The 13,021-nt window shown below is 44.4% G+C and overlaps 1 protein-coding gene across 3 annotated transcripts in view; it reads left to right on the top strand.

Moving 5' to 3' along the window:
• Positions 1-7,698: 7,698 nt before the first annotated feature.
• PDE1B (phosphodiesterase 1B) overlaps positions 7,699-13,021 on the top strand; it is a 471,712-nt gene continuing 466,389 nt past the window's right edge. For 2 of the 3 annotated variants that reach the window (XM_040340762.1, XM_040340761.1), the window contains exon 1: positions 7,700-7,995. In XM_040340762.1, the coding sequence (XP_040196696.1) occupies positions 7,938-7,995 (58 nt within the window). In that variant the 5' untranslated portion in view covers positions 7,700-7,937. Of the gene's footprint in view, positions 7,996-13,021 lie in introns of all 3 variants that reach the window. The other variant, XM_040340766.1, reaches the window with a different exon arrangement.

Below are 13,021 nucleotides of genomic sequence, written 5' to 3' on the forward strand. Positions count from 1 at the left end.
AACCCTATCTGTAACCCTAACCCTAACCCTAACCCTGTCTGTAACCCTAACCCTATCTGTAACCCTAACCCTGTCTGTAATAGGGTTCACAGTGAAAGACCAAACTCTGACTATGTCCTCAGAACTTTTCGAGTTCAGGGTACGTGGCCTCTGAACACTGGGCATTATTCTAGGGCCAAAGGGAATCACAGCACCATGACCACGATGGCCCATGCGGGGTGGCCTGCCTCTGCCTGTCATTTTTTTTAGATTAGTTTAGTTGTACTATGCGTGCAAGCTACTGTGCCACCACATGTGAGAGGTGGCACTGGACAGGTGGGCACAGTTTACCCTGTGAGGCAAAGACACCCTGGCAGACAAATGACTACTATTATGTATTGCAGTGAATTTTGTTTTTATATCTTATCAACTGTGCCAACACAATATAGATGAGATGTGGCACTGGACAGGTGGGCACAGTTTACCCTGTGAGCCTGGGCCCCTTACATTACACAGCACCCCACAGCTCTGGGCCCCTTTACATAGCACCCTGCACCACTGGACCCCTTTATATTACACAGCACTGCACCACTGGACCCCTTTACATCACACAGCACTGCACCACTGGACCCCTTTACATTACACAGCACTGCACCACTTTACATTACACAGCACTGCACCACTGGACCCCTTTACATTACACAGCACTGCACCACTGGACCCCTTTACATTACACAGCACTGCGCCACTGGACCCCTTTATATTGCACAGCACCTCTGGACCCCTTTACATTACACAGCACTGCACCACTGGACCCCTTTACATTACACAGCACTGCACCACTGGACCCCTTTACATTACACAGCACCTCTGGACCCCTTTACATTACACAGCACTGCACCACTGGACCCCTTTACATTACACAGCACTGCACCCCTTTACATTACACATCACTGCACCACTGGACCCCTTTATATTACACAGCACCTCTGGACCCCTTTATATTACACAGCACTGCACCACTGGACCCCTTTATATTACACAACACCCTGCACCTCTAATCTAACTAAACTATACAGTGTATAAATATATGTACAACACCTGGGATGTATATATATCCTCTACACACTGTAACATTAACTGACTAGCCTGCCTGCTCTATCTAACTCCAAAAAATTACACTCTCTCTGTCTGTCTCTCTCTGTAAATCACGCAGCACAGATTACAGAGAGAAAAAAAAGCAGACTGATTGATTAGCCCTAACAAGGGCTGTTTGGGGTGCTGTTCTAACAGCAGAGATCAGATGAGTCTTTCAGGACTGGAGTACACTGGCCTAAGCTAGCGCTTTCCCTATAAAATCAGCAGCAGCAACTCTGTCCCTCCTCTCACTAAGAATGCAAGTTCAGAATTAATCTAAAATGGATGCTTCTCGAGAGGTGGGATGGTCAGGGAGGGAGGGTATGCTGCTGATTGGCTGTAATGTGTCTGCTGACTGTGAGGTAGAGGGGCAAAATTTATAGCGTTTACAAAATAGAGGATAGTTTTATATGTTTTTATTAATAAATTTTTTTTTACTACTAATGGCGGTGATCAGCGATTTTTTTCATGACTGCGACATTATGGCGGACACATCGAACAATTTTGATACATTTTTGGGACCATTGTAATTTTCACAGCAAAAAGTGCTATAAAAATGCTTTGATTACTGTGAAAATGGCAATTGCAGTTTAGGAGTTAACCACTAGGGGGCACTGTAGGGGTTAAGTGTGACCTCATGTGTGTTTCTAACTGTAGAGGGGCAGGGTTGGACTTGTGATGTCACTGATCGTCTTTCCCTATATCAGGGAACAGACAATCAGTGACACTGCCACTGTGAAGAACGGGGAAGGTGTGTTTACACACACCTCTCCTCGTTCTTCAGCTCCTGTGACCGATCGTGGGACTCGGGCAGCGATCAGGTCCGCGAGTCCCGCGGCCGCGGACACGGAGCTTCGGACCAGGTCGCGGGCCACGGCTGGGCACTTAAAGAGGATGTACAGGTACGTGATTGTGCCCAGCCGTGCCATTCTGCCAACGTATATCGGCGTTAGGCGGTCCTTAAGTGGTTAAAGTGGCACAGACCAGCCGATGTTTGTCCATTTTAAAGTGGCACCCACACTCTTCAGCTCCTGTAAGTCCTGGCAGCTTCTAACACTTTAACTGCCAGCTGTCAGTGACAGCCACGTTCCAGCAAAAAACCCAGGAACTGTACGAATCAGCTCCCTGGCTTCCAATCATTTAAAAGATATACACATTGGAAAATAAGTGTTAGAAATTCTGTATATAGTCCTACAGAACAGGCATTGCATAGTCCACATGTGCTTTGCTGCATAACTGCAGACAGGAAACAGGAAACTTTATTACAGAGATAAGACATATAGCATACCATAGATGCAGCTAAAAACTTATAAACACTACCATCTAGAATATACCTCTACTAAATGTACAGTAGTTGTTCCACTAAATACAATTCTGTATTCCAACACCCCCACTCAACAACTATTCCTTATATATATTATGTTTCTTGTCAGTGGTTTTATCAAAACATCTAATCCACTTTTGCTTCTCATGAGTTGAAAGTCTTTGCGTCTCATCTATTTTTAAGCTTTTTGGAAAACACAGGGAAGGGTTGTCACCCCTGTAACATTTGTTTTGCTGTCTGTGCACTTGTTTAAAAGATTTCACCTCACTTTCTGTCCCAATGACAAATGTTTTTTTGAAAATGTTGGGTTTTTAGTGAAACAAGTAATAACTCTTATGCCACGTACACACGATCGGTTCATCCAATGAAAATGGACCAATGGATTTTTTCCTCAGATATCCGATGAAGCTGACTTTCATTAGTCTTGCCTACACACCATCAGTTAAAAATCCGATCGTGTCCAACGCGGTGACGTAAAACAAAACGACGTGCAGAGAAAAATGAAGTTCAATGCTTCCGAGCATGCGTCGACTTGATTCTGAGCATGCATGGATTTTTGACCGAGTGATTTCCCCACAGACGATCGTTTTTTTCTATCGTTTTTTTAACCATCAGAATGTTTTTTTAAAAAAGGACAAGGGTGTGCCACGGCCACGTGCTGATGAGGATGCACCGTGTCCACGACCAGCACTGTTGCCTCTAGACACAGGGCCTGCTTGCCCTCTTTTATTGGCTCATGACTGTCTGCCTCTCCTTGTTTTCCTTCCAGACATACTAATGGCCTGCAGGGAGATGTAGCTGCACAAAGCTGGGATGTATATATATATATCTATATATATATACACACACACACTGATTATACTGCAGCTAGCAGAATCAACTGCCTGCCTGTAGTATTAGTATGAGAACACCAGCAATTGTCTTCTGTTAGCTTTAGTTGTACACTGTGCAGAGGACACATTACACTAACTGAAAATACTGCAGCTCCCTGCCTGTGGTATTAGTATGAGAACACCAGCAATTGTATTCATGTAGCTTTAGGTGAACACTGTGCAAAGGACATAGTACACTAAGTGAAAATACTGCAGCTAGCACAATCACCTGCCTGCCTGTCAGTATATTAGGAAGAGAATACAGGAACAGATCTAGCTAAACTGAATACAGTGTATAAATATATATACAACACCTGGGTTGCATATATATCCTCTACACACCGTAACTGCAGATAAATGACTCGCCTGCCTGCTCTATCTAACTCAATTGAAATGACACTGTCTTTCTCTCTCTGACTGTCTTTCACCACTGCCGCAAAACACACTATACAAGGCCGCCATGCAGGCGGCCTTATATAGTGTGTGGCGTGTACTATTGCTCATTTAACCTGAGTAATATAACTGCTGGTTGGCTTGTTGTTATGCTAGCAGATGCTATGGTTGAACTGAACAGCAACAACTAGATGAAACTGTAATACAACATATCACCATAAACCCCCACCCCTGTAAATAAGTGTACCTTAATGTGACCTGAAACTAATGTAAACTACCTAAAACATGCGTAAACAATCTAATCAAGCTTATTGACATCATATATGAAAGATGTAACCTGAATTAATTTGAAAAACTATCCAACAAAAAAGACCCCCAATTAAGCGAGTTGCAAAAGACGTAAGTATAACATGAGAAATTATGTGAAATGTCCTGTATTCTGATACCTAAAACCACTTATGTCTCCAGATGTAATTGTATGAACTGCGACACATTAATTACAGTAGAACGAATGCGGCTACGAATATACGACAATGTAAAGGATAAGTAGGATGTATATGCAAAATGTACAAATCATAAGCAATTCAAGAAATGAAATTGTACGAATATATCGATGTAATGGCAAATAAATGTAGATTTAGATGAAAGTTAAATAAATAGTATGAAAAGGGCAGAGTAAAAGAAATCCCGGGAAAAAAATATATATTATCATAATATACTGATGTTGAAACAAAACTCAGTGGGACGAAAGTGTACCAAGATCAGAACGATTTGTTAGCAGCAAGTTACGAAATAACGACACCAGCGACCAATTTGGGGTACGATCGAATTATTTCTTAGAACTCGTATGAACTACTGCGCTGTAGAAACACTTTGTGGTAATGTTGGTGCCTAGATGAGTGGATTAAGGCCAGGTATTTATGGAGCGAGACTCCTCCTACAAATTCAGGCTGACCTGCAGTCAGCGTTTATATATATATATATATATATATATATATATATATATATATATACATATATACACGCATGTGTGTTTGAGCTTTGGGATGCACACCCTAATGCAATAGGCTGGGCATGCCTATTTAGCCAGGACCAGGATTGGCCTCCCCACTTCTGCACCATGAGATTTCTCCCAAGCATCAGGAAAATGCTGCATTGGTACTTTTTTTTATTAATAAAATATATTAGAAAACATGTTGGAGTGACACTGTAACCAATGTTAAAAATGAGAAGCAAGTTGAAAAAAAAGTAGCATGTGCTCACCAAAAAAGGAACTATATTGTCAAAAGTATTGGGACGCCTGCCTTTACACGCACATGAACTTTAATGGCATCCCAGTCTTAGACCCCTTTCACACTGAGGCGTTTTTCAGGCGGTACAGCGCTAAAAATAGCACTGCTATACGGCCTGAAAAACTCCTGCCCAGCAACCTCAATGTGAAAGCCAAAGGGCTTTCACACGGAGGCGATGCGCTGGCAGGAGAGAAAAAAATCTCCTGTCAGCAGCATCTTTGGAGCGGTGAGAGGAGCGGTATGTTTACCGCTCCTTACCATTTAAAACAATGGGAAACCGCGGTAATGCCGCCCGCAATGCGCCTCTGCAGAGATGCATTGCGGGCGGTATTAACCCTTTATCGGCCGTTAGCGGGGGTTAATACCGCACCGCTAGCGGCAAATTTGACAGTATAGCGCCGCTATACCGCCACCGTGGCTCCCGCCCCAGTGTGAAAGGGGCCTTAGTGCGTAGGGTTCTATATTGAGTTTTCCCACCCTTTGCAGCTATAACAGCTTCAACTCTTCTGTGAAAGCTGTCCACAAGGTTTAGGAGTGTGCCTATGGAAAGGTTTGACCATTCTTCCAGAAGCGCATTTGTGAGGTCAGGCACTGATGTTGGATGAGAAGACCTGGCTCACGGTCTCCGCTCTAATTAATACCAAAGGTGTTCTATGTGTTTGAGGTCAGGACTCTGTGCAGGCCAATCAAGTTCCTCCACCCAAAATGTATTTATGTCTTTATGGACCTTGCTTTGTGCACTGGTCCAAATCATTTGGTGGAGGGGGGGTTATGGTGTGGGGTGGTTTTTCAGGGGATGGGCTTGGCCCCTTAGTTCCAGTGAATGGAACACCTAACATGTTAGCATTCCAAGACATTTTGGACAGTTTGTTTCTCCCAACCATTCATGTATACAATGTTTGTAAAAATGTTTGTACGGCGGCGCATACACCGTTCGTGAAAGAATTCCAGTGCGCATGCTCGAAATTCCGACGCAAATCGTCATTGCTTTCGACGTGAACGTAAATTACGTCCAGCCCTATTCGCGAACGACTTACGCAAACGACGTAAAAAATTCAAATTTCGAAGCGGGAACGACGTCTATACTTAACATTGGCTGCGCCACCTAATAGCAGGAGCAACGCTACGCCGAAAAACCCTTATGCAAACGACGTAAAAAACTACCGCCGGACGCACGTACGTTTGTGAATTGGTGTAACTAGGTAATTTGCATACTCTACGCCGAAAACGACGGAAGCGCCACCTAGCGGCCCGCGTGAGAATGCACCCTAAGATACAACGGCGTAAGAGAATTACGCCAGTCGGATCTTAGGCTAATGGCGGCGTATCTAGCTTTCTGAATACAGAAAGTAGATACGCCGGCGCAGCTTTGAATTTACGCAGCGTATCTATGGATACGCCGGCGTAATTCTTTGCTGAATCTGGCCCTGTGAGTGATCGGTAGAGTGTGTTTGAGCTTTGGGGCGCACACCCTAATGCCAAAGGCTGCGCACACCTATGGTGGTACCTCAAATGTCTTAGGACTTGCTATGTATTAGCAGATGTCATAGCATATGAATACTATCATGTATACTATAGATGACTCTTTCTAGTGCAGAAATGACTGAGCAGATCAATGCATCCTACCACCTGAATCTGTTTTCTCAGTTCAGATAGATGGTTAGGGGTCCATTCCAAAGCTGGTTGAAAATGATTAAAACTGACTCAATTCCAATTTGTATGGGCAGCACAAGGACCATGTCACAGGAGACATGTTTTTGTAACAGCAATGTGTTATGTGTAAGAGCAACAGACCTGCATGCTTTTGGTGGCCATACATGCTTTGGTAAATTATCAATTTATTTTCTAATTGTTCTCTCCCGAAAGGAATGATCAATCTTTAGCCATTAGATCGATAAGAGGGGAAGTGGATTTTGATAGACAATTGAAAAATACAATCTTAAGTTAACGATCACATCTTTGTTTTCACCATCCAATCTCATGATCTGATCAATCAAATTCATGAGCAAAGCATCTTGGTGCTACTGAGCAATGCAAAATGATTGTTCATTTTCCACCATGGCCATTTGACTTTGCTAAATTGTCTAAATTGATTGGAAGTGAAGTTATGCCAATTGGAGTATATTTATTGAACTTCCCATTGATCAGATGTGAAGTGTATGGCAATGTTGTCACTATAAATAATAGCAGTCAATGAAAGGTATACAGTATTGATGATTCCAGTCATTGACTCTCTGCAGTGTTTGGATCTGGATAGTGAATGACCAGCTTCAGCTGTCACCCAATGCTGCATAGATCTGTATTGCAGACACCTACAGCTGCTATGTTATAGCCAAATAGTCATAGAAAATCATTAGGGATTTGTACATGCAATAAAACCCCTGATGTGACATGATCGTAAAACAATATGTAGCTTTTTTATTTGTTTTTTTTTTATATTTTTTTAATGTTAACCTTGTTGAAGCCTGAGCATTATAATGCACGTGCATGTTTTGTCGGAGAGTGTATAATATTGGCGCACCTGCTGCTCCTTGCCTCCCTGTGCACTCTGTTGTAGACATTGGTTTTCTTGTCTCTGTCCCTCTATTTATTTCTCACTCTTCTTCCTCTTCTATTGTGTGATTGCCTCCTCTGCTGTCATCTCTCCGGTATCAGCGCTGATCCCCTCCTCTCCCCCTCTTCTCCTCTCCCCCTCCTCTCCTCTCTCTCCAGTGATGTGAGTCGCGGTGCTCCCCTCTGCAGACACATACACAGCCTGCCAGGATCAGCAGGTTACACACCGGGACTCCGCTACTCCCCTGCAGCACCATCCAAGGATACGGACAGGACGCAAGCCTCCCGCTAACCAGGGACCACGGTGGACCCCGGGGACTAACAGCGGCACCGGGAGCTTCCCCCGGGATCTTCAGCAAGTCAAAGCGGAGGCGTACCTGTGCAGACATGTCCCAATCAGCGACACGTAGGCTGCAGAGAGGAGCTCCTATCCACCTCCATCCAGGTACAGGACTGTGCTCTTCTCCTAAGCTGCTGCCTGCTTATTGCACCATTCACTGACGTGAGCCCACACTGTACCCATCACTGACCTGAGCCCACACTGTACCCATCACTGACCTGAGCCCACACTGTACCCATCACTGACCTGAGCCCACACTGTACCCATCACTGATCTGAGCCCACACTGTACCCATCACTGACCTGAATCCACACTGTACCTATCACTGTCCTGAGCCCACACTGTACCCATCACTGACCTGAGCCCACACTGTACCCATCACTGTCCTGAGCCCACACTGTACCCATCACTGACCTGAGCCCACACTGTACCCATCACTGACCTGAGCCCACACTGTACCCATCACTGACCTGAGCCCACACTGTACCCATCACTGACCTGAGCCCACACTGTACCCATCACTGATCTGAGCCCACACTGTACCCATCACTGACCTGAATCCACACTGTACCTATCACTGTCCTGAGCCCACACTGTACCCATCACTGACCTGAGCCCACACTGTACCCATCACTGACCTGAGCCCACACTGTACCCATCACTGACCTGAGCCCACACTGTACCCATCACTGACCTGAGCCCACACTGTACCCATCACTGACCTGAGCCCACACTGTACCCATCACTGTCCTGAGCCCACACTGTACCCATCACTGACCTGAATCCACACTGTACCCATCACTGACCTGAGCCCACACTGTACCCATCACTGACCTGAGCCCACACTGTACCCATCACTGACCTGAGCCCACACTGTACCCATCACTGACCTGAGCCCACACTGTACCCATCACTGACCTGAATCCACACTGTACCCATCATTGTCCTGAGCCCACACTGTACCCATCACTGACCTGAGCCCACACTGTACCCATCACTGACCTGAGCCCACACTGTACCCATCACTGACCTGAGCCCACACTGTACCCATCACTGACCTGAGCCCACACTGTACCCATCACTGACCTGAGCCCACACTGTACCCATCACTGACCTGAATCCACACTGTACCCATCACTGACCTGAGCCCACATTGTACCCATCACTGACCTGAGCCCACACTGTACCCATCACTGAGCTAATCCCACACTGTACCCATCACTGACCTGAGCCCACACTGTACCCATCACTGACCTGAATCCACACTGTACCCATCACTGACCTGAGCCCACATTGTACCCATCACTGACCTGAATCCACACTGTACCCATCACTGTCCTGAGCCCACACTGTACCCATCACTGACCTGAATCCACACTGTACCCATCACTGACCTGAGCCCACATTGTACCCATCACTGACCTGAGCCCACATTGTACCCATCACTGTCCTGATCCCACACTGTACCCTTCACTGTCCTGATCCCACACTGTACCCATCACTGACCGGAGCCCACATTGTACCCATCACTGACCGGAGCCCACATTGCACCCATCACTGACTGGAGCCCACATTGTACCCATCACTGACCTGAACCCACATTGTACCCATCACTGACCTGAGCCCACATCGTACCCATCACTAACCTGAGCCAAGATTATACCCATCACTGACCTGAACCCACATTGTACCCGTCACTGCACTGAGCCCACATTGTAACAATTACTGCACTGAACCAACATTGTACCCATCATTGCACATTGTATCTATCGCTGCAATGACCCCACATTATACCCATTGCTGCACTGAGACCACATTGTACCCATCACTGACCTGATCCCACATTGTATCCATCACGAACCTGAGCCCACATTGTACCCATCACTGACCTGATCCCACATTGTATCCATCATGAACCTGAGTCCACATTGTTCAATTCACTGACTTGAATCCACATTAAACTCATAACTGACCTGAACCCACATTGTACCCATCACTGCACTGAGCCCATATTGAACCCATAACGACACTGAGCCCACATTGAACCAGTCACTGCACCGAGCCGAGCCCATATTACCCCCATCACTGCCCTGAGCCCATATTGTACTCATCACTACACTGAACCCAAATTGCCCCCGTCACTGGACTGACTTCACATTGCCCCGTCACTGGACTGATTCAGCATTGCTACGGTCATTGAGTGGATTCTACTTTGGCCCCATCATGGGACTGATTTTACACTGCAACCAGCAGTGGACTGACTACATATTGCCTCCATGACTGGATTGAGTCCACATTACCCCCATCACTGGATTTACACCACTTTGCCCCCGTCACTGGATTGACCCCACATTGCCCCATCACCGGATTGACCCCACATTGCCCCATCACTGGATTGACCCCCACATTGCCCCATCACTGGATTGACCCCCACATTGCCCTATCCCTGGATTGACCCAAACATTACCCCTGTAACTGGATTGACCCCACATTGCTCCCCATCACTGGACTGCTTCCACATTGCCTCCATCATTGGATTAACCTCACATTACAACATTTACTAGACCAGATTCACATTATCCCATCACTTGAGTCTGCATTACCCTAATACAGGACTGACTCCACATTGCCCTTGTTGCTAGATTGAGCCCATGTTGCTACTATCACTAGACTGATTACATATTGTCCTCAACGTTGAACCAACTTTACATTGACCCATCACTGAAGTGACTTCACGTTCTGATCACAGGACTGACTAGTACCATAAGAAAACAGTTTTCACATTGCTCTATTACTGAATTGACTACTGATTACAACTCTAAGCTTGCACTTAGCTTTTGGCTATAGCTTATGGTACTGCATTCAACTTGTGTTCAGCTGGGTGCACTGCAAAGTGATTTAAAGGCAGAATCATTCATTAACCTGTAGCTGTCATTAATGTGCAATATGCATAGGAAATCAATTTATCACTCTGTCTAAACGACTAATACTTATGGGTAATTGGTTATGAGAGAAGATTAAATTGTTTAAATCAAAGAAGACATATATGTATGTATGTGTGTGTGTGTTTATGTGTGTGTATGTATGTATGTATGTATGTATGTATATATAGTGTTAAAGATGGAAGAGGATACACAAATGATTTGCTTATGTGACGTATTAGATTGTGTGTATATGTCCATTGTGGTGAAATAAGTATAAGAATATTAATGCAAATAAAAATATTCTACAACATGTATTATCTATAGAGATGAGAATTTTTCTTCTTTGGACTAAGCTTGTGGTCCATGTAGACCACGACTGACTGAACTTTAGTTCTCCATAAAAAGATCAGCACTATGCTACTACAAGAATGAACCTATTTAATTAAATATAGCAAAGCGCAGTAGGTGCAAATGATCAAAAAATATTTCATAAATGAACAGGCTGAACCGAAGCCTGGATTTTATAGGTTACTGCACTTTGCATGGTAGTGCTTTAAAGAACAGGACTGAACATTTTCTTGGAGAAGAATGTAAATAAACATGGGGTGCCATTAGTACATCAGGACTTGCTATGCCCCTGTCCAGCTTCATAGTGATGCAGGCAGTGCCACGATTATTGTGAGCTGACAATCTACCAATGCCAAGCGCAGTATGACGCCAAGTTGTTTTTGTATGGCATTCCTGGAATAGAAGGGTTTATCTGTAAGAAACTGAGCTATATAAACCTGGCTTCACAACTAATACAACACAATAATATTTACAAATATTTAATAGAAATGCTTTAAATGTTAAACACTGTAATGATAACAAAGTCAGCATTTCGCAGGTACGCTAGAACGCAGAATCATGTCTTTGATGCGATGTATTGTCTGGCCAAGTTCATTATGCATGGTATGCTAGAGTGAGTTGAGCGTTGTCATAGCTGATTAAATGAGTGCACAGACTTGATACATTTAGATACAGGAAAGAATACCATGATACCATGCTGCTGATTAATAGAGATCTTGGAGTATGGGAATCCACATTGCTGCACTAGGCATACGATACGCTTTGCTAAGAGGACAGACCAAGAGCTTGGTCCAAAAAAAATCATTGTGAGTTTTGTTCTAATTATTCTTTTGCAAAATCAAAAAGGAAAATATACTGAGCATCAATGCCCACTGTTACCAGGGTGTATTAGGCATCACTGTACTGAATTCCAAAGCATGTTATATAACTAGATCACATTTACCAATTCAATTGTCATTTCAACAAGGCTATTCTGTGCAGTGCTATTTCACACTCGGTTTATTATGTTGCAGATATGCTGCAGTTCTGTCCTAAAAAAGATCTAATGGCTGTAAAAAGAAAATATGCTTATGGAAAGGGCATTGTTTAAAGTGGATGTAAACCCCCCATACACCCAGTGAAGTGAACAGCCTCAGATGATACACAGGGATGAACCAAATCACCCTACATAAGTTTTATATGTATATCTGCTGTCTTCACATTTATATAATTAAGAACAAAAGATGATCAGGACAGCCGCACTCCAATCCAACGTAACTTTAATGTAAAAAACTGGAAACAGGCACTACAAGTCACAGCAACAAAACCTAGGACAGCGGACACGTTTCACACTAACTTCAGTGTTTACTCATAGTGTGAAACGCGTTAGCTGTCATAGGTTTCATTGCTGTGACTTGTAGTGCCTGTTTCCAGTTTTTTACATTAAAGTTACATTGGATTGGAGTGCGACTGTCCTGATCATCTTTTGTTCTTAATTGCCATGTGCATTGCTAGCACCCTCAGTTCCTGAGAAGATTTGCACCCAACAAGACCTGCCTGGAGCTGCAATCTCTGTCTCTTCACATTTATATACTGTTTAGAAAGTTCAGATCGTGTTAGGAAATTTTCTCTTGCTGTTTAACAGAGTGTGACGTCTGGGCATACACCCAAGATAGCTAAAATTGCTGATTGGAGAAAAGGCACACACCCCCTCTCATCATAAGGCAGAGACTCTCAGGCCCTGTACACACGAGGTGACATGTCCGATTAAATCGGTCCGCGGACCGTTTTCATCGGACATGTCTCCTGGGATATTTTGGTCTGATGTGTGTACACACCATCAGACCAAAATCCCAGCGGACAGAGAACGCGGTGATGTG

Source organism: Rana temporaria, chromosome 2 (assembly GCF_905171775.1).
Source record: "Rana temporaria chromosome 2, aRanTem1.1, whole genome shotgun sequence".
Lineage (NCBI taxonomy): Eukaryota > Metazoa > Chordata > Amphibia > Anura > Ranidae > Rana > Rana temporaria.